This window comes from Sturnira hondurensis, unplaced genomic scaffold (assembly GCF_014824575.4).
Source record: "Sturnira hondurensis isolate 20B ecotype Veracruz unplaced genomic scaffold, ASM1482457v3 Scaffold0021555, whole genome shotgun sequence".
NCBI lineage: Eukaryota > Metazoa > Chordata > Mammalia > Chiroptera > Phyllostomidae > Sturnira > Sturnira hondurensis.
Genome location: NW_028094186.1, coordinates 2,777,624 through 2,797,575, shown reverse-complemented (window position 1 = coordinate 2,797,575; position 19,952 = coordinate 2,777,624). Strand labels below are relative to the sequence as shown.

The 19,952-nt window shown below is 46.1% G+C and overlaps 1 protein-coding gene and 1 long non-coding RNA gene across 2 annotated transcripts; one reads left to right on the top strand and one right to left on the bottom strand.

Moving 5' to 3' along the window:
* Positions 1–1,710: 1,710 nt before the first annotated feature.
* FUCA1 (alpha-L-fucosidase 1) lies at positions 1,711–17,175 on the bottom strand. The gene is made up of 8 exons (XM_037032843.1): positions 16,714–17,175; positions 13,697–13,831; positions 11,040–11,177; positions 8,553–8,658; positions 5,856–6,056; positions 3,941–4,128; positions 2,692–2,791; positions 1,711–2,479 (listed from the first exon to the last, which is right to left on the bottom strand). The coding sequence occupies exons 1-8, from the start codon at positions 17,094–17,096 to the stop codon at positions 2,339–2,341; spliced, it is 1,392 nt and encodes a 463-aa protein (XP_036888738.1). The 5' UTR covers positions 17,097–17,175; the 3' UTR covers positions 1,711–2,338.
* Positions 6,700–8,848, top strand: LOC118977767 (uncharacterized). The gene is made up of 2 exons (XR_005064602.1): positions 6,700–6,805; positions 8,518–8,848. It is a non-coding gene; the product is annotated as an uncharacterized LOC118977767 (long non-coding RNA).
* Positions 17,176–19,952: the final 2,777 nt, after the last annotated feature.

Below are 19,952 nucleotides of genomic sequence, written 5' to 3'. Positions count from 1 at the left end.
TGCATTGTGTAAGTACTAAGTACTGTTTTACAAAACTTTTGTTTGTTACACAGGTATGTCAACCAGGTTGCAATGTAAAATAAATTTCTTACTGTGGGCAGGACTTAGAAATGTTTGTAAAACATTGTTTTGGAAATATAAAAAGAAGGCCAGAATGATTAGAGAGCAGGGAGGGAGTAGGAAGGGGCCTTCCCACTAAGATGAGAGAGATTGGCAGGGACCATACTATATAGGGTTTCAGAGATATATTAATAAAAGTTATCTGCACAGTAATACATTTGAAGGGTTTTGAGCAGGTGACTTCTTTGGTCATTGAGTTATTTATAAATGTGTTTTAAAATTTCCAAATGGACAGGTTTTCTTCGGGTCTTTTAATTATGTTGCAGACATATTATACAGCCTATGTGGTGCTGCTTCTGTGGTATTTACATTTGTAAATGTCCTGTATGCACTCGAGAAAAATATCCTTAAGTGTTGGGCAGAGATTTCTAAATACATCTATTAAATAAAAGTCATAGGACATTTGATTAGATCTATCAGAATTTAAGAGGCTGAACTGGAAGTCAAGTCAAAAGAATTGTACTAGATTTGGCTGGAGACCAGCTGTATGACAATGGACAAACCATTTCTCCACCATGTCCCTAAGTTTCCCTTCTCTAGGATGAGAGTGTAAGTCTAAGGCCCTTCCAGCTTTTTAAACATTTTTTATTTTTTAAAAAGATTTTATTTATTTTTAGAGAGGGGGAAGGGAGGGAGAAAGAGAGGGAGAGATATATCAATGTGTGGTTGCTTCTTCTGTGCTCCCTGCTGGGAACCCTGCCCACAACCCAGGTCTGTGACCTGACTGGGAGTTGAACCAGCGACCCTTTGGTTCACAGGCTGGCTGGCACTCAATCCTTGAAGCCACACCAGCCAGGGCCATTATTTGTTTTTAGAGAGAGGGGAAGTGGGGGAGAGAGGGAGAGAAACATCAATTGGTTTGCTCTCACATGCCCCCAGCAGGGCACCTGGCCCCAAACCCAGGCATGTGCTCTGACCCGAATGGAAACAGTGACCCTTCTGTTTGTGGGACGGTGCCCAGTCCCCTAAAGCTACACCAGTGAGGCTAGCCCTTCCAGCCTTGATGTCAAATTCCTCTCTGTCCTGTACACTTTCCATGATAATGCCTGAAATTACATACTATGAGCTTCTGAAATTACTTATTTACCTTGTTCAAATAGAAAATGTGTTTATAAATGCAATGGATATAAAAATGCATCACACTTAGTGAAGAGTGATTTATAAAAACAATATAATGGGCCATTTATTTCTTCCTTAAGATATTTGCTATGTAGGCCACCTTCTTCACCTGTGATGTGTATGAAACAATTGTTTCCAATTATTTCCCAAATATCCCCAGACCTAAAAGAAAGCCCATGACCAAAGTGTTTGCATGTACTTAGTTCTTTATGGTAAATGCTTTTCTTTGATTAAATATTTTTAAAACTTTTCCATATAAAGTTCCCTTTTTTTTCTTGATGCTAAAAAAATAAAAAGAAAGAAGAAAAACCAGAGAATGGTACTAGAAGTGAGGAACAGAAAAACCAAAGGTAGTTCATTTGTTCTGCAGTGAGATGTGGCCAGCCCTTTCCAAACCTGGAAACGCAAGGCTGTAGTGAGCAGCCCATACAGCGAATGGGAACAGAAAGCTACCACATGTTTTGGTAGAAATGATTTGACATTAAAATTTATTTGATTCTATTTTTAAAAGCAGGGCAGAATCACATCCATTTTCTTCATAGTGTCATTGTACAGACTGAATTTCAGAGCTCTCAGCTGCCTTTGGACAGTTCCGAAGAGCTGACAGTTAGCCTCCCACGCCCTTTCCTTCCCTTCCGGGCTCTCCTGCCCTTCGAGGGGGTGCTGGTGACAGCCGATGCCAAACCAACAGCAGGCGGTTGAGCCTGACAAACCCTGTAAGTCTCCTCCCATAGGCAACACGGTGAATTGGCTTAGGCTTTATCTGAAGTCATTGAGTAAGCCAGTCATCAAACAGAGAAAGGAGGGAAGGTTGCTTTGCAGATAATTTCCAAAGTTGGGAAAAGAACTCAGGGTTTAACTGGTTCTTTCTTCTGCTGATGAGAGAGAGAGAGAGAGAGAAAGAGACATGCTGGCGAGGTGTCTCCAATCTCCGAGCAACTGCAACATCAGAATAAAGCATTCAGTTCCCTGTGATTCAAATATATTGGAAAGCCATCGCTGGGTAGGAAAGAGGAATTTATTGCAACGATGGTATTGTAAGAAGAAAATCAAAACAGTGGACAGCAGATGGTGTCCCGTTCCTCTTGAACTCCAACGATCATTCCACTCCGGTCATCTTTATGGTCCAGGCAAACTCAACCGGGAGAGCAGAGGGTGGTAACTGGGGCAGATAAATGAGGAGGTCTTCATGGGGATTTTTGGACCACTTCAGATCTTTTTGGATTCCCAGCATAATTATCTAAAGAAAGAAAAGGGCAATGGAGAAAACATGAAGGCATCAGCGAGTACAGAGTACAGCCTGAAAATGGGGGAAAACAATTAAGCTAGGGCAGACAGTCCAAAGGGGGAATAACCCGGGGGAAGCCTGGGGAGGAAAAAAGAAGTAGGGAAGGCCCGCCAATTCCTTCCCACACTGTTACATCTCTGCAAGGACTGACGGAGGCTCCTTACCTGGGTACTGGAGGTAGTTTGGGGGGATTTAAGACTTAAGACTCCATTTTCTGGCCATTTCAGGAAAATGGCATAAACAGCCGCTCCTTCTGAGGTATACCTGGGGGAGAACGGTGTTGTTATGAGAGATAATTGGCCTGTGACCCTGACACCCAGCGTCATCACACTTAACCCGATACACTTCCCTTTCTATTAACCACCCATTCCAAGACCTTGTGTCTGTCACCGATGTCAATGGCATCGGTGACGGACACAATAACTCAATAACAGTTAAGGTCTGTGGGAAGAAAGCAGCCTTTTCCTGAGATATCTTCTATTTTCCTTCTCTATTGGCTTATACGTTTTCTTGAAAAAATTTTTAACTCTTATACTAGTTATTTCCCACTGAAGCCAGGTGCCTTATTATTCCATTATTTTTGCAACTCCAAATCCATGTGAAAACATGAGAGGATATCACAAGGGCAAGATGGGCAATGAAGACAAATTTGTTGTTCTGAGGTTTCACCATGCTTGGAGAGGAAGATGAAAACCACTCGACGGGAGCTCATCCGGAACCGGGGGTGGTGGGGGGACACACATGTTCGCCCCGATCCGAGGACCTGTGCTGTATGGAACAACACGAGCAGATGTCTCTTATCAAACGTGCCGTAGGTGCCTGACACGCTGCCGGAAGCTTTACACCCATTACCTCCTCTCACCCTCACAACAGCTCTAGGAAGTTAAGCAGCAGCCCCCACGTTGCAGCTGCAGAAACTCAGGTCCAAGATCAAGTAACTAGATCCACAATTCCAAGTGTGAACCGTGACTTCTCCATTTACGAGCTTTGTGATCCCAGGCAAGTGGTATTACCACTTTGGGCCCCTTTCTCTCTTGTAATGTGGGGGTAACAACAGTATCTGTTTGGTGGGCTTGTTGAGGGGATTAAATGGGTGGAGAGAAGTTAGAATGGAGCCTTGCATGTCGTAGGTGCTACGCAACTATTAGCTATTACCAATTTTAGAAAGACAAGGTAAAGTGTCAAATAAACTGACTGATGCCCTTTGCACCAAGCCTATCACTGCCCTCACTAGTCACAGATATCCTGGTGTCTTAAACCATAAACTGGGGTACAAATTCGTAGCAACAGAACAGCTTTGGGGACTCTTCCAGATGACTTCCAGTGTGGCTTCTGACATCACGGACCCACGGAGATGCCAGTCCAAGACGGGCCACAGGCCCGCTCCTGCACACGACCGAAGACGAGGCTCACCACACAGACGCGTTCTTTTCCAGTTGAACCCTCCAAGGTTTAGAGGAATAGATAGCCTCCCCATTGATGCGTAGCCACTTCCCTACAGCAAGGAGCCTTTCTTGGAAGATGGGAGCAATCAGTCCGTCTTTCGTTGGCCCGATGTTGAGAAGATAGTTTCCTCCCAAACTCACTGTCTGAACCAGCTCCTGGAGAGAGCAGAAACAAGGAAACCCTAGTTACGAATCCTAAGCCTGGCATGATGCCTAGAACACACAGATATTCAGAGCAGAAAAGGAATCCAGGGCACCTTCTCTCCCTGCTTTGTGAATGTCCTTTACCCTTTTGAAAAATACTATATATTTTTGTCACTATAAAAGCAACACAGGATTAATAAGAAAACTGAAAAATCCTGCTATAAGATGGAGAACTATTTTACCTTGAATTCCAGGGAGTGATCATGGGCATTTCCCTGGGAGGAAAGGGGAATGTGTCAGAAGCCACAAAGTGCAAGCAGGGAGGCTGAGAACAAAGCACTTGGCCGTGAAAGGGTTACATGGAGTCACAGAGAAACTATGAGGGTCAGAGGGAAGAGGTTTGAGGGGGCGCTGTGGAGGCATTGGGGAGACAGAAGAGATCTGAGGACTTTCAGGAGGCTCTGTATGTGCTGGGCTATATTAATGTGTCTGCTGCCCCACCGGGAAAACGTGCTGTAAAGAGATCCGCTTATCCGTGGTTTCGCTTCCCACGGTTCCAGTTATCCCGGGTTATATCCAGTTATACCTCACTTCATCTCATCAAGTAAGCAGTGAGTCATCTCGCATCATCACAAGAAGAAGGGTGAGTACATACAATCAGGTACTTTGGGAGACCAAATTCACATAACTTTTATTACAGTATATTATAACTGTTCTATTATTTATTGTTTTTAATCTCTTACTGTGCCTAACTTATAAATTGAACTTTGTCATAGGTATGTATAGTATAGGATAAAACATTACATATATATATAGATATATATCTATATATAGATATATATAGAGAGAGAGAGAGAGAAAGAGAGTGTTCCATGGTATCCTTGGTTGCAGGCNTACATACAATCAGGTACTTTGGGAGACCAAATTCACATAACTTTTATTACAGTATATTATAACTGTTCTATTATTTATTGTTTTTAATCTCTTACTGTGCCTAACTTATAAATTGAACTTTGTCATAGGTATGTATAGTATAGGATAAAACATTACATATATATATAGATATATATCTATATATATATCTATATATAGATATATATATAGAGAGAGAGAGAGAAAGAGAGTGTTCCATGGTATCCTTAGTTGCAGGCATCCACTGGGGGTCTTGGGTCATATCCCCGAGAATAAGGAGGGACTAAGGTACATTTTTCAAGGCTTCTAGTGGGATGTGTGTGGGTCTACTTGTAATTGTGACCTCGAACAGGTGTACTTCAGGGCAACCCAGAAAAATGAAGGGTGTATACAGAAAATTCTAAAAAGGGGAATTTGTTACTGTACCCCAAAGCCACCACACCATTAACTTTTTATGTTTCCTTTCAGTCTTTTTTCTATGTAGTTAATTTTATATAGTTGTGAGTGTAACTTATGTTTTCACTCAACCCTCTAAGCACTTACCCATATTACATTAATAAATATCTTACTGATTAAGGACAATCCCCAAATCTACTTAACTATCCCTTTATGGTTGCAGGAAATGGAAATGACCCCATACGTCCAGCCGAAAATAACTCTGGGAGGAACATGTCTGTACATAAAACTTTCCTCTGTGGTGTGGTTACAGTGATTCCCTCCGGACAGGCTTCTCCGCAACCCGAAGGCCCTACCCACCTGCAGGCTCACCCAGACCGTTCCCACCACGCTCAGTCCGAAGGCGAGTTTGAGAGGGCGGGGAATCTTACCGAGATGATTTCAGATTCGCTGGAGGTGTCAGATATTGACATGGTGCGGCGGTAGCCCCAGGACCTCCTGTCGATGGAGGTGCACATCTCCCACTTGTGGTCCGGCAAACTCGACGGCTGGAACTTGTCTGCACAGTTGTAGTATCCTCCGTGGTGACAGGAGCAGTTAAAACCCCACCGGTCATTCACTACCACCTCATCCTAAAGGAGGGACGCATACGGGGTCATCGAGGCTAAGACGCCTTGTCTTCCCTACCTAACGCAGTGTGGTACGTTAAGGGCCTATTTGGAAGCAGGGCGGAGGCTTGGCCTAGAGCAGCAATTTTCAACTTTTTCCATCCCGTGGCACGCATAAACTAATTACTAAAATTCTGCGGCACGCCACAAAGTATACTTTTTGCCAATCTGACAAAAATAGGTAGAATTTTGATTCATTCACATTTTCCTATTATTGTTGTGTGGGCTGTTGTTTTTTAATTTGATAATCTAAGAGAAAAGAGGTCAGTGCCCCTAAGCAGTCGGGAAATATTCCTGCAGCGCACCAGCTGAAAACGGCTGGCCTTCCGGAGTTGTAGTTCTCAGCTGGGGTCCATTTTGCCCCAGAGGAGTTCGGCAAAGCCTAAGGGACATTTGGGGCTGTCACTATTGCCATCTAGTGGGGAAAGGCCAGGGATCGTTTAAACCTTTTTACAACGTCAAGGACAGCTTCATCACAACAAAGAAATACGCAGCCCATCAATAGTGCGGAGGCTGAGGAACCCTGGTGCAGCGATCTGTCCCAACAGAGCTGGCGCAGCCTGTTTCAAAGATTATCTTGTAAACCCCTTATTTTACTAGAGGAGAAATGGAGAGAAGACCTGCCCAGGTAATACCCCAGGCCGTTTCTGAAAGCTGAGACTCCGAATCAGGTATCTGAGCCTGGCCCAGGACACTTCCCCTACTTGACGCAGGTAAAGAAAGTCAACAATCAAATATTCTTTTTCTCCCTTCAAGGTTTAGCTGAACTATGAGAAATCATTACACGGGATATATGCATGTAAATGTTTCCTACCACTACGAGGCTCACGCTGGGGTACCTAAGGTGAATAAAACACAGTTCTTGCCCTCCAAGATCCAGCAGAAACCAGCTGAGACAGATGTGTGGACAGTTATGACATTACATGGGAGTTCATTACCTAGGGATTCACCTAAATGGAAGAACCTGACCCAGGGCGCTCCCTAACACTTCCAGGAGAGAATATAAATCGTCAGGAGCCAGATTTAGTTTACATTCGATCAATATGATTATGTGCCTAACTAAGCCAAAGCTGTTCTCAGGGTTGGGGACAGCAGTGGACTGACCCAAACCCCTGTCCTTGTAAAGTATAAAGCTGACACTTCAGCGAGAGAGACAGATAACAGACAGTGTAAATGCTCTCTGGAATAGGTTAGACCAGGTGAGTGCTGCCAGAGAGGGAGAGACCTGCAGCGCGACACGGGTGCACTGCAGCCCCGGACGGGGGCTGGAGGAGCGGCCACTGCACTGAGGGCTTCTGAGTGAGGTCTGCGGGAAGCACAGGAATTACAGACAGAGGGAGGGTAAGGAGGAGGGTCTGTCTCTCCTAAAAATACCTTCCTAAAGTGACTATTGCTCCATGATAACAGTCTTTCCTAATGCACGGGAAAGCATTCAGAGTCCTGGCTGGGTGGCTCAGTTGTTTAGAGCGTTGTCCCAAAAAGCGAAGGTTGCGAGTTCAATCCTGGGTCAGGGCACATATAAGAATCAACTAATGAAGGCATAAATAGGTGGAACAACAAATCATGCCTCTCTCTCTAGAATCAACCAATAAATTAAAGAAATAAAAGAACGCACTCAGAACAAGAGTGGGAAGCCAGGGTCTGTCTACAGCACCCCACCCAGGGGTCCACAGCTAGGCCACCCTATGTGAGGACCATGACGCTGTGCCACTAAGAGTCCCCACCCATGTGGCAAATCCCAGAAAACCACTCAATTTGACCCTATTTGTCATATAGGATCTCTTTCGTTTTTCCTTTCTTCCCATTTTCTGAGTTTAGTAATTAGTTACACAGTAAGAGGTTTATGGACCTACCAAGATAGCTTAATTCAAACTGTTCTTACGCTTAGATTTTCCAGGATCCATGACAAATCCGGAGTGTGGACTGTTTTTGAAGTTTCCTACAGTGAGGACGAGGGCCTCTGCTGCTGCTCTGTAGGTGCGCCACAGTACGAACTGTGAGCGGACCGCGGCTGTGCAGTGTGGCAGTGGTGACTGGGGGTGGGGGCGATGGGGGATGAAGACAAGGTTCCCTCAAGGACTTGGACATAAAGGAAATAAAATTTCCCCTTGAGAGGTAAACTATGTAATCAACACAGAGTAGGTGAAGTCGTAGGTGTTTGCGTTTTACTCCTATCACTTAATTGTGTTGGTTTGGTATATTAGTTTTAACAAGATTTAAACCTGTGTGGCCAAAATCAAGAATTAAAGGAGAAAAAGAAAGTTTCTACTTCAAGGGGAAAGAATTAAAGGTGAAAGGATGTCCTCATCCGTGAAGTCCCTGGGTCCCTAGCGCCCCCATGAGAACATCGCTGTTCACTATCGCTGCCGTTGTCATTGTTGTCGTTACTCCGGAGCTTGTGTCTTTACATTTTTTTTTATCACAGCAGATAAATGAGAGAGAAGCCATACACTCATGTACCTTGACTGGGCTGTCATTGTAGAGCCAGGACAGAAAACCTGTCGAGTTCCAGTAGGTGTCGGGACCTTCCCAGTCTCCATCGGACCAGATCAGGTCGGGTTTATACCTGAAAGACACGCAGTTGGCACAAAGCTCATTGCCTGAATCCATTCGTGGTGAAGTCTTAGCTTTCGTTTTTTGCAGTACAGTCAGGACTGCAAAAGAATAATTAAAAATTCTTCCACTTTGGAAGTACCGTAACTTACCACAGGGCACAGATTGTGGAAAACAAAAGAGACAAAAACCACCACTTACACGAAAAAATGCCTCTGCTCTCATAACCACTGTTGAACACGCAGCATTTTGGAATATTTTCCCCTTATGTTTTTTAATGACTTTTTAAAAAGTAGAGTTGTAATCAGTATTATACAATTTGGTCTCCCTCTAGCGACTAATTCCAACTAAAAGAATGATGCTTCTAAGCACTGGCTGGTGTAGCTCAGTGGACTGAGCGCGAGCCTGGGAACCAGAGGATCGGGGTTCGATTCCCAGTCAGGGCACATGCCTGGGTTGCAGGCCAGTTCCCAGCAGGGGGCACATGAAAGGCAACCATACACTGATGTTTCTCTCCCTCTCTCCTTCCCCTCTAAAGATATTTAAATAAATAAATAAAAATCTTAAGAAAAAAAAAAAGGAATGATGCTCCAGCCCTGGCTGGTGTGTCTCAGTAGACTGAGTGCCAGCCTATGAACCAAAGTTTTGATTACCAGTCAGAGAACAGGCCTGGGTTGCGGGCCAGGTCCCTGGTTGGTGGGTACAGGGCATATGAGAGGCAAGCGATGAATGTATCTCTCACACATCGATGTTTCTCTCCCTCTCTTTTCCCCTCCCTCCCTTCCTTTCTCTAAGTGTAAATAAATAAAATCTTTTTTAAAAAATTGTGCTCCAGAACTACAGGATTAAGGTTTCTACTTTTGGGATGTATGAAGAGCTTGAACTACTGTGTCCGATGCGTACCTTTGGACAGCTACCCAGAGCTTCAACCGCAAAGAGTTTGTACAACCCCCTGAGCCACAGCCGCACTTTCACATGTTATCACTCTGAGTCCTGAGGCATGAGTGTGAGTGTGAGTGTGTACCTGTGAGGTGCGCATCATTAGTCCCACCTCAGAGAGCAGGATCTGATGCTCAGCAGGGCAATTTGTTTTAGGTGAAAAAGCTTGTCAGAGCCCTGGATGGCATAGCTCAGTGGATTGAGCATGGGCCTGCGAATCAAAAGATCGCAGTTCGATTCCCAGTTAGGGCACATGCCTGGGTTGCAGGCCAGTTCCCAGCAGGGGATGCACAAGCTGAAACCATACATTGATATTTCTCTCCTTCTCTCCTTCCCTTCCCCTCTAAAGAGAAATAAGTAAATAAAATGAGAATTAAAAATTCTTTTTAAAAAAAGCTTGTCAGAAAACAAGAGCTGGAATTCAAATGTAAATCTGCCTGCTGCCAATTCCTATGCTGTACCCATAATGAGGACAGCAAATAACTCCAGGAAAAAGATTGCCCGTTTAAGAGGCAAACTATAACATAATCTGGATTTCCCTCTGTGTGAGAAACTGTACTTGGCATTTTATATTCATTGCCTCATTAGTTCTTGCAACGACCCCATGGTGTCAATCATCCCCATTTCGCACGTAAAAACCAGAGATCTAGGGAGATGAAGTGGTTTGGTCGAGGCCACACAGCCAGCAGGAAAAAGAACTGGATTCCAGGTCCAGCTCTGTCCGACTCCAAGCCTCTGCTGGTCTCTCACCAGCGTACTGTTTCCTTAGAGACACCGCGGGGCCGCGAGGCGGGTCCAAGTCCGGGCCCCTCCAACTGAGAGCCCAGGCAGACTGGCTGCCCCTTGTCCCCTGGCAGCCCCCAGGTGTGAGAGGGGAAAGCTAGGAAAGAAACAGGTGAGACAAATCTCAAAGTAAAGGGATCACTTTAAGAATATTGACAATAATAACAACACTCTGTATGAGGCACAGTGACAGATATTTTCCACATATTACTCTGAGCCCTACAAGAAGGCATTATTATCACCACTGCACAGTGAGAATCTGGGGCTCAGAAGGGTGACCCGCTCAAGGCTTTTTAAGCAACAGGAGCCAGGGTTCAAATGCAAATCTGCCCAAGGCCGATTCCCACCCAGGGCCTGTTGCCTCTTCGAGGTCCTGACAAAGAGAATGGCAGGTGCCGCGAGGGACCCCTTAGGGGGGATCTGACTTACAACCATCCAGGCTTCTGTTTGACTGTTTCAATTTACAAAGGTAATGTGGCCACATCACAGAAGTTCCGAAGAGCAGGAGGAGAAATACATGTTACCTCAACACAATCACCACTTTCACTGCTCCAATGTCCGGATTTTTCCCATTCTCCACCTTGACTTCTCTCCCCTCAACAGAACAGTGCCCTAGAGAAAGCTCTGCTTTCATTTGGAAAAGTCCTAGCCCCAAATATTCCCGTGTTTTACCTGTTAACAAGGTCGTATAGCTCTGGCATCGTTTTCGCAGTGACAAAATACTGTGTTTTGAAGTGGTTTTTCTTATCGAGTAGGTAGAGTGGATGGAACCATTCGAAGAGCGAGTGATAGAGCCCGTAGCGCATGTTCCTTAGACAGAAAAACGGGACAGCAGCTGTCACGCACGCAGCAAAGAGAAAACAGTCCATTTCACGAAAAATCAGGGGTGGCGTTTTTACACCTCAGGGAGTCACACCTGCGTGAGGGCATGTAGGGGGGAATCCAAAACCATTCAATGATCTCTTATCAGTCAATCAAAACGATTGGTTTTCTATGTTTTTGATAGTATGCATAACTACATTTTCTACACAAATACTTTTTAAAACCTTTTTATTTATTGACTTGAGAGAGAAACATCAATCTGTTGTTCCACTCATTTATGCAATCATTGGTTGATTTCCCCCGCTTCCCTGAGGTTATTTATTTATTTACACAATTTTATCGTATTTTTTCCATTAGCATTTGGCCCCCTTATAACCCTTCCCCCTGCAATCACCACTGGTGTCCATGTCCATGAGTCCTCTCCTTTTGGCTTGCTCCTTCCGCCCCCAACCTCCCCCCCCCACTGCCATAGCTGTCACCCTGCCCTCTGTCTCGTTGGTCGGTTCCTGTACCTGCCCTGACCAGGGGTCAGACCCACAGCCTTGGCCTACTGGGACGATGCTCAAACCAGCCGAGAGCTACCTGGCCAGGGCTATACACAAGTATCTTAACATCAAATATAATTTAAACCATCTTTTAACTTTTAAGTCAATTATCTCAATAGTAACATAGAGTCCATTTAAAAAAAACACATTGTCAATCATAAGAGTACATATTGTAGAGATATTGAAAAATAGAGAAAAGTATAAAGAATAACATATCCAAAATCTTCTCTCTCAAAAAAAAATAGTAACATTTTCCACATAGTTGAAAGGAATGATTATAGGTTTATTGTTTCATTTATCTAATATGACTATTAGTTTTTCATATGCCCAAAGCGAAATGTGCTTGAAGTGCCCTGTTTTCATACACAATAAAGCTTGCTGGAAGCTCTGGCTGGTGTAGCTCAGTGGATTGAGCACCGGCCTGTGAAGCAAAGGGTTGCTGGTTGTATTCCCAGTCAGGACACTTGTCTGGATTGCAGGCCAGGTCCCCAGTAGGGGACAAATGAGAGGCAACCACACATTGATGTTTCTCTCCTACTCTTCCTTCTTCCCTTCCCTGCTCTCTAAAAACAAATAATAAAAAAAAAAAAAGCTTGCTGGAGTTAACACTGGTGAGAGGAACAGAAACCCTGTGAGGCAAGTCAGCAGCGACGTGCACTCCAATGGCACAGACAAGGCAGGAAGAGCTGGAGTTAGTTACTTCACCATGTGACTCTGCAACTAAAGAGATACAGAGAAGATAAAGATCAACTACCCTAAAGTCTGAACCTAATCAACGCCTCAGAGGTTTAGAGCGGGACAATTATCTACACACATCATTGGGAAACTGAAGACTGAACTGGGGGCAGGAGTCAGCACTCACTTTCCTAAAGGGCCAGGCAGTATTTTAGGCTTTGCAGGCCTGGGGTCTCTGTCCTAACTCCGAAACGGTAAGATGGAGGCAGCCACAGACAGCATGTAAGTGAATGGTCATACCCACATTCCAATCAAACTTTATTTACACACACAGACAGCGGGCCCACCCCTTAAACAGGACATGGAATTTACCAAAGCGCAACAGAGCCGAGACTGGGCAAGTACCACCTCTCCTCCTTCCAGGCAGACACACCTGGAAGGAACTGTGGGGCCCAAGACCAGAATCCCCGATTTTAAATCCCAGCGCTGCCACTTCCTAGCTCTTCATCTTGGGAAGGTACTTCTTAGCATCAATATTAGGGAGCATTAACCAGAATCAACCCAGTGGCTTGCTTGCCTTACTTTTTGCTGCTTTAACTGCCCTTTTCAGCTCCCTCTTGATCTATCATTTACCCACCCACCCCCCACCCCTGTGCCTGCAAGGGTCTGTGCTGATGACTAAGTGGGACACAAAGATGATAGATCCAGTCCCTGGCATCCATCAGACACTGGAAAAGGGCCTGGGTCGGAAGCCTTTCCAAAAAGTATCCTCCTCAGAGTACANCATCAATATTAGGGAGCATTAACCAGAATCAACCCAGTGGCTTGCTTGCCTTACTTTTTGCTGCTTTAACTGCCCTTTTCAGCTCCCTCTTGATCTATCATTTACCCACCCACCCCCCACCCCTGTGCCTGCAAGGGTCTGTGCTGATGACTAAGTGGGACACAAAGATGATAGATCAAGTCCCTGACATCCATCAGACACTGGAAAAGGGCCTGGGTCGGAAGGCTTTCCAAAAAGTATCCTCCTCAGAGTACAAATGCGCCCGTGTGGTCTACGCTGGGTATCCTGCCCCCAACTAGACAGAGCCAGGAGTTTCTCTGATGGTGTCACCTTTGGTCACATAGAAACGGCCAAGCATCAAGCTCTGCTAATTCCAAGGCCAGAAGCCCCTCAGGTTCCTGACTAAATGAAAATTTGAAAAATACCCGAGTGGAGAAGGCAGGGCACAGCGGATGGCTGCCGGACCAAAAGCAATGATGGATCAACCGTCTGCAGACACACACCTCTGCCGGATGGCGGTTCCCAGCTCACCAACCAAATCTCGGTGGGGCCCCACATCCTGAGAGTTCCAGTTCCAAGACACAGGACTTGGCCAGTTTGTGAAGCCTTCGTGGTGCTTTGCTGTCAGGACTACATACCTGTGGACATCAAAACCATATGAGCAGAGGAAGTGGGCAGTGGGCCACGAACACGAACCTACCCAGCATGATGGAGGCCTTGGAAATGGTTGGAACTGGCTCTCTGAACATGGGACAGTGACCACCGGACTGAAAAGCTGTCTTAAGACAAAACAAAACACACAAGACACAACGAAGTGCACAACTCCTCAGAATGTAACAGAACTTATTTTAGGGTAGTTTACTCACAGGGATGTAGGGTGGGAGTGGGTGGGCAACCCCGGCAGTTCTGCACAGCTCATTCTCCACTGCTGTAGTTCCTACAGTAAATGTCTTACCCTATAGCTGAACTAGGAATGCTTGACAAGGCCAAGGGGCAAAAAATGCGGCATAAGCCAGAAACCCTGCCCCCTAGTGGTCTTATGATGGATAACTGCTTAGCATTGACACTGGCACCTGCTTTGATGTCCATAGGGGCTGCTGTGCCATTCTGGACGCTTACTGACAGGAATCTGGATGATTGCATTGTACAGGCTTACAGAACACAGCAGTCATGAACTACACGGCCTGGGAGTGCTGGCCAGGAACAGCAAGCTTGGTCAAAGTTAAAGCTTGAATGGAGAGAGTGGGGGGTTACAAAGATGGAGTTGATTTGTTCACGTCAACATCCATATACTCGCCCACAGGAAACGTGAGTTGCTGCAGTCTCAGCTCCCCATGGTCATTGCTCCAGAAATGGAAGCAAACTTCCATGGAAGCCACAGTCCCTAGTCCCCAGCCGAGGAGGAAGCCCAGCAGGAAAAGATGAGCACCTCAGCTCTCCTTCTTCAACCCTTCTGGGAATTAATGATGAGCTTTTCTTTTAAAAAAAAAGACTTTATTTCTTTTTTAGAGAGAGGGGAAGGCAGGGAGAAAGAGGGAGAGAAACATTGATTGGCTGCCTCTCACACGCCCCCAACCAAGGACCTGGCCGGCAATCCAGGCATGTGTCCTGACTGGGAATTGAACTTGCCACCTTTTGGTTTGTGGGAATGATGGTTAACCTACTCAGCCACACCAGTCAGGGCTGCTTAGCTTTTCTTAAGTCTTTGCTCTAAAGAAGAAAGCAACCTCTACAGGAAATAGCAGATGATAAAAAAGTAAGCCATTTGTTTTACCAAGCCCACATGAATTGCCTCTCATTTACAGAGGTGACAAAAGTCTAAATGAGCTGGGGAGAAAGGCAAGGGTTGAAATAACTGCCAAATGACTCAATATGTCATTTGCTTTTATGGCCAAGGGGGGAACAAACCCCGAGATAATTTAATCACTGGCTAGTGGGGGAGCTCTAAGACTTTAAGGGCCAGAGAGTATTTCAGGCTTTGTGGGCCATACTGCTTTTAAAATGTAAAAACCGCCCTGGCTGGTGTGGCTTCGTGGTTGAGTGCCAGCCTGCGAACTGGCCTTCAAAATGAACGGTTGCCAGCTTGACTCCCAGTCAGGGTTGCAGTTGCAGGCTTGGTTGCAGGCCGGGTCGCCAGTGTGAGGGGCAACTGATCCATGTATTTCTCACACATCGGATGTTATGTTCCCTCTCTTTCTTCCTCTTTCCCCCACTCTCTAAAAATAAACAAATAAAATCTTTAAAATGTAAAAATCATTCTCATCTCATGAAACTTACGAAAACAGGCAGAGAACCAATCCCTCTGGCCATGTCCAAAACCTCTGGTATGGGGAAAGAACCTTCACGTTGGAGTGGTGAGGTCTGGAGTCTTGGATATCGGTTCCCTTCCTCTACCTAGGCCAGTCACCTAGTCCCTGAAAAGAAGCCTGGACAGAGAATGTCTTTGTCTGATTTTGAATTATGGATCTCTAAGGCTCCTAGAAGATAGAGCACACCTCCTCTGTTTATTCCAGCCTTATATTCCCATACACCAAGTGTCACTGTAATTGCTTACTACAAGAAATCTTAAAGCCCAGGAGGAACTAAAACCTGGAAGATGACCGAAGAGACAAGGGTCAAAGGCTCCTCTAAGCCAGGAGCCAGAAGACCTGCCTGTCTCCATTCTTACTCTTCTCCACCCCACGGCCCTCCCAGCAGCCAAACTAATCCTGCTAGAAGCTAAGGGTAAACCCTTCCCTGACTTAACACTGGCCACATACTGCCCTCAAGGATCACTCCTTCAAGATTGGCCCCAGCCTTCAACAACCACAGGGGTCCATGTCTCTCTCCTCCCCACCTCATCACACTGCACTTTCAGTTCTCTGACCATTCACATGAGAGCTCCAACAGTTCCCCAAACAATTCAAACATCTCTTGAGTGCTTTCATGTACAAGGGCTCTTCATGAGAAGCGCAGATGAATGAGAATCTGTACTGCTGCCCCAAAATACTGCACACCAGACTCCCCTTCCCTGCTCACAGATATTAAAACTGAAAGGAACTAATACAGGAACTCCCCTTTCTGTGGCCTTTGAACAGGGCTGCAGGGAGGTGAAATGCCGTGTTGAAGCTCACAGCTGAACTAGGACCACACTCCATACCACGCTTAAAATCCTGATTGTGTTGTCGACCTGGAATGGACAATGCGGCATCACCTAGCTCCATCCTCTCCTAGCTCCATCCTCTCAACACACAGGTGTTGACACTGAAGGCTTTCCCGCCCACCACCTCCCTGAAATTTTTATTTTCTTCTAATCCTCAACCCAGTCGCACCTTCTCCTTATGATCAGGCATGCCACATTCAATTCTGCGTCCTTCAGGGGACAAAACACACGACCTGGGGGTATCTGACAGATGGCTGTGTGAGCCTGGGCAAGTCGCCCCAGCTTGGCTCCCACCTGCCGAACCCCCGTCCCATTGCTCCGATCCCGGGAGCAGGCCCGGGAGCAGGCGCTCCGCCGGCAACCCGCAGCGGCACTCACTTGGCCCCGGCAGCCTGGAAGAGGTCGGCCCAGTCGTCTGGGTCGAAGAAGCGCGCAGTGAACTGCGGCCCGAAGTCAGCGTAGCTGAAGCCGGGAGGGTAGTTGTCTTTCATGAAAAGCTGATACTGCAACGATCCCTCACCCTTCCAGTGCCACCAGAACCACTCGCTGCCCCAGGCCGGCACCGAGAACACGCCCCAGTGCACAAACACCCCGAACTTGGCTTTGTCGAACCAATCCGGCAGTGGCCGGGAGTCCAGACTCGGCCAGTCCGGAGTGTAGAGGTGCGGAGCCCCGAGCGCCGACTGGGCCGCTCCCAGAACCAACAGCAGCAGTAGAAGCTGGGTCTCCAACGCCCGCGACTTCATTTCGGGAGACCGCATCGCCGGCTTCTCGCATCTCCGCCTTCCCACCTCTCCACCTCACCACCGCCCCGCCTCCACCATCCCCTCTTAACGCGCAGGCGCAGGCGCCGGCGCGAGGCCCCGCCCTCTCTAAGTATTGATTGGCTTAGAAGGGAAAAGGGGTGGGGCTGACCCCGCCTTTCTGCTACGGAGTCTCATTCCCTCTAGTCCTCCGTCCCTGTCGCGCCCTCCAGCGCTTAAAGAGAGAAAGAAGCCAGGAGGTGCTGACAGCGGTCCGCTGATGGTCTCAGAAAAACTTGAGAGGAGACTTGTTGGCGGGGTTAAATCGTGGGGCTGTGAAAGACCCGATGTGTGCAGAGAACTGGGAGTAGTGCATTTTGCCGTTGGGAGCCGTAGGGGACCTTTTAAGCTGTAGTACAGAAGAGTAAGCCTGGAGGCAGGAATACTGGATGCAATGACATTGTAGCAGTCCAGGTAGAAATAAAAAGAGAATAATGACGGTACATGCATTATGAAGGAAAAGGAGGGAGAACAGTGGGTGCTGAAAGAGGAAGAACAGGTGTGACCATTTGCCTGGCTAATACTTGCTTTGGGAATTCTGGAGCCATTCAAAGAGCTTAATATCTAATTGGAAAAATAAGACCCTTGTACATACAAGCCACCACAAAGGAACGTTTTTAGAGTAGTAGGGTAAGAAAAATTAAGAGCCCCATGTCCTATAGCATAGGAATATAGTCAATAATATTGTAACAACTATGTATGGTCCCCAGGTGGGTACTGAAATTATTGGGGGACTACTTTGTAAATTATACAATTGTCTAACCACTATGCTATACTCCTCAAAACAATACTCAATGATATTTAATGTCAATTGTAATTGAAAAAAATTAAAACAAAACAAAGAGCCCCGGGCCCTAGCGGTACCTGTGTGAACCTTGTCTGGCAGGGTGGTCACCAAATCCCCCCCAGTTTCTACATACTGTGCATGCTCAGACAGGAAGTGAGGTCATTAGATGTGGGAGGCAAAATGGCCCCAAGTGGCAAATCCAGTCCCCACATACCAGTGAGAGAACTGCAGTATGTCAAGGTTGAAAGGGACTTTGGAAATTCTCTACACAATCCTCTTTCCTACTCTTTACATTTTAGGGGGGAGGAAACTGAGACTCGGAGAAGAGATGGGAGGTGCTCAAGATCATGCAGCTAGTTGGGGTCAGAAGTGGGACCAGAACCCGGGTCTTCAGAGTCCGAGTCTGTGCCTGTCTACATGCTGCTGCTTTCTCACACCCCAGGAGGGATCAGAGCCTGTGTTGACGGAACCAAGCACTTCCTCATCCTAGCACTGATGAGGAAATACAGTGGCAGTTGCTGAATAAACAGCTATTTTTCTAATCTTCTGTGTTTCTTCTTCCCTCTGCGAGATCATGCTGAAATATTGTCTGAAACAGTAAGCACAGACACCTTAAAAAAAAACCCCACCTTTACACACTTTCTAACAATCAGAGTAATGGTCTTTGATAATACAGAACTCATCTTGGGGAAGATGTAATGGGACACTCTGACCTTCATTTCTCCTTAGCCTTGTGAAAATTAATAAGCAGACACTTCTTTTAAAGTGGAATAGGAGGCCAGGAGAGAGAACTCTCACTCACATGTCACTCAATGCAGACTATTAACCCCATAGGAAGAGACATACCTTGCATCTACAGTAAGAGGTGATACTATTGTACATTACTACCTGAGCATGAGAAAGGAAAGATTCCTCCTCGCCTGTTACAGCTCAGCCAATGGGAGACGGCCATAACTCAGCCAATGAAGAGAGTCACTGTACTCCAAACTTTTGGTGTCCTCCAGTGGACTCTTCATTTACAGTGGGCTCTCTGAAGTCCATCAAAGAGTAGCCCTCTCCTTTGTTTCTCTCTGGACTTGAGCATGGTTTACCATTAGGCCACAGGTCCTGAATTGAAGTTCTTTGTTGTTCCCGAATACACCCACTTTGCTGGAGAAATATCTGGCTGTCTGTTTGTTAAAGGTCAACAACCTCATGACCCAAATGCAAGTCTGGAGGAGCAGGTGCAAGGCGTGATAGAGCGGACAATACTGAAGTTGGGAGACCTGGGTTTCTAGCACTAGACACTACCTTGTGGGGTTTCTTTGGGCAAGGCTTGTCCATAGCCTTGGCCTGTTTCCTCATCTAAACAATGCGGGTGGTTCTCAGTGACATCCAGGTCTCTTGCTCCCTTGCTCTCTTCTTTCATAAACTCTAGTGCTTTACTTAGAACCTAAATAAGAGATTATGAAAGGAGAAAAGTAGAAAGTGTGGACAGGAGAGGGGTAGAAAGTGAGAAAGTGCACTTAATTCAATGATTTCTAAATTCTTTTTTTTTCTTTTTGAGAGAGGGAGAGAAACACCGATGTATGAAAGAAACATCGATAGGTTGCCTCTTGAATGCCACCCCCAACCAGGGACCTGGCCTGCAACCCAGGCATGTGCCCTGACTGGGAATCGAACCGATGACCTTTTGGTCATAGGCCGGCACTCAATCCACTGAACCACACCAGCCAGGGCTGTAAATTCTATATTTATTAAAGAAATACTAACTGAGGACCAACTCATGCCAGGCATTTGAGAGTTTCCTTTGCTCAAATGAAAAAAGAACCCACCAATGAATAAAGAAACGCACGCCCCAAATGTAAATAACCACAAATTTACCTTTAAAAAAGTATGCCATTTCAACAAGGCTCAGTAGCGTCCCCTAGAACTTCATGTTTACCTGGAACCTGGGAATGTTGCCTTATTTGGAAATAGAGTCTTTGCAGATGTAACTTGTCTAATTAAGATGAGGTCACACTGGGTTAGGATGTGCCTTAATCCAG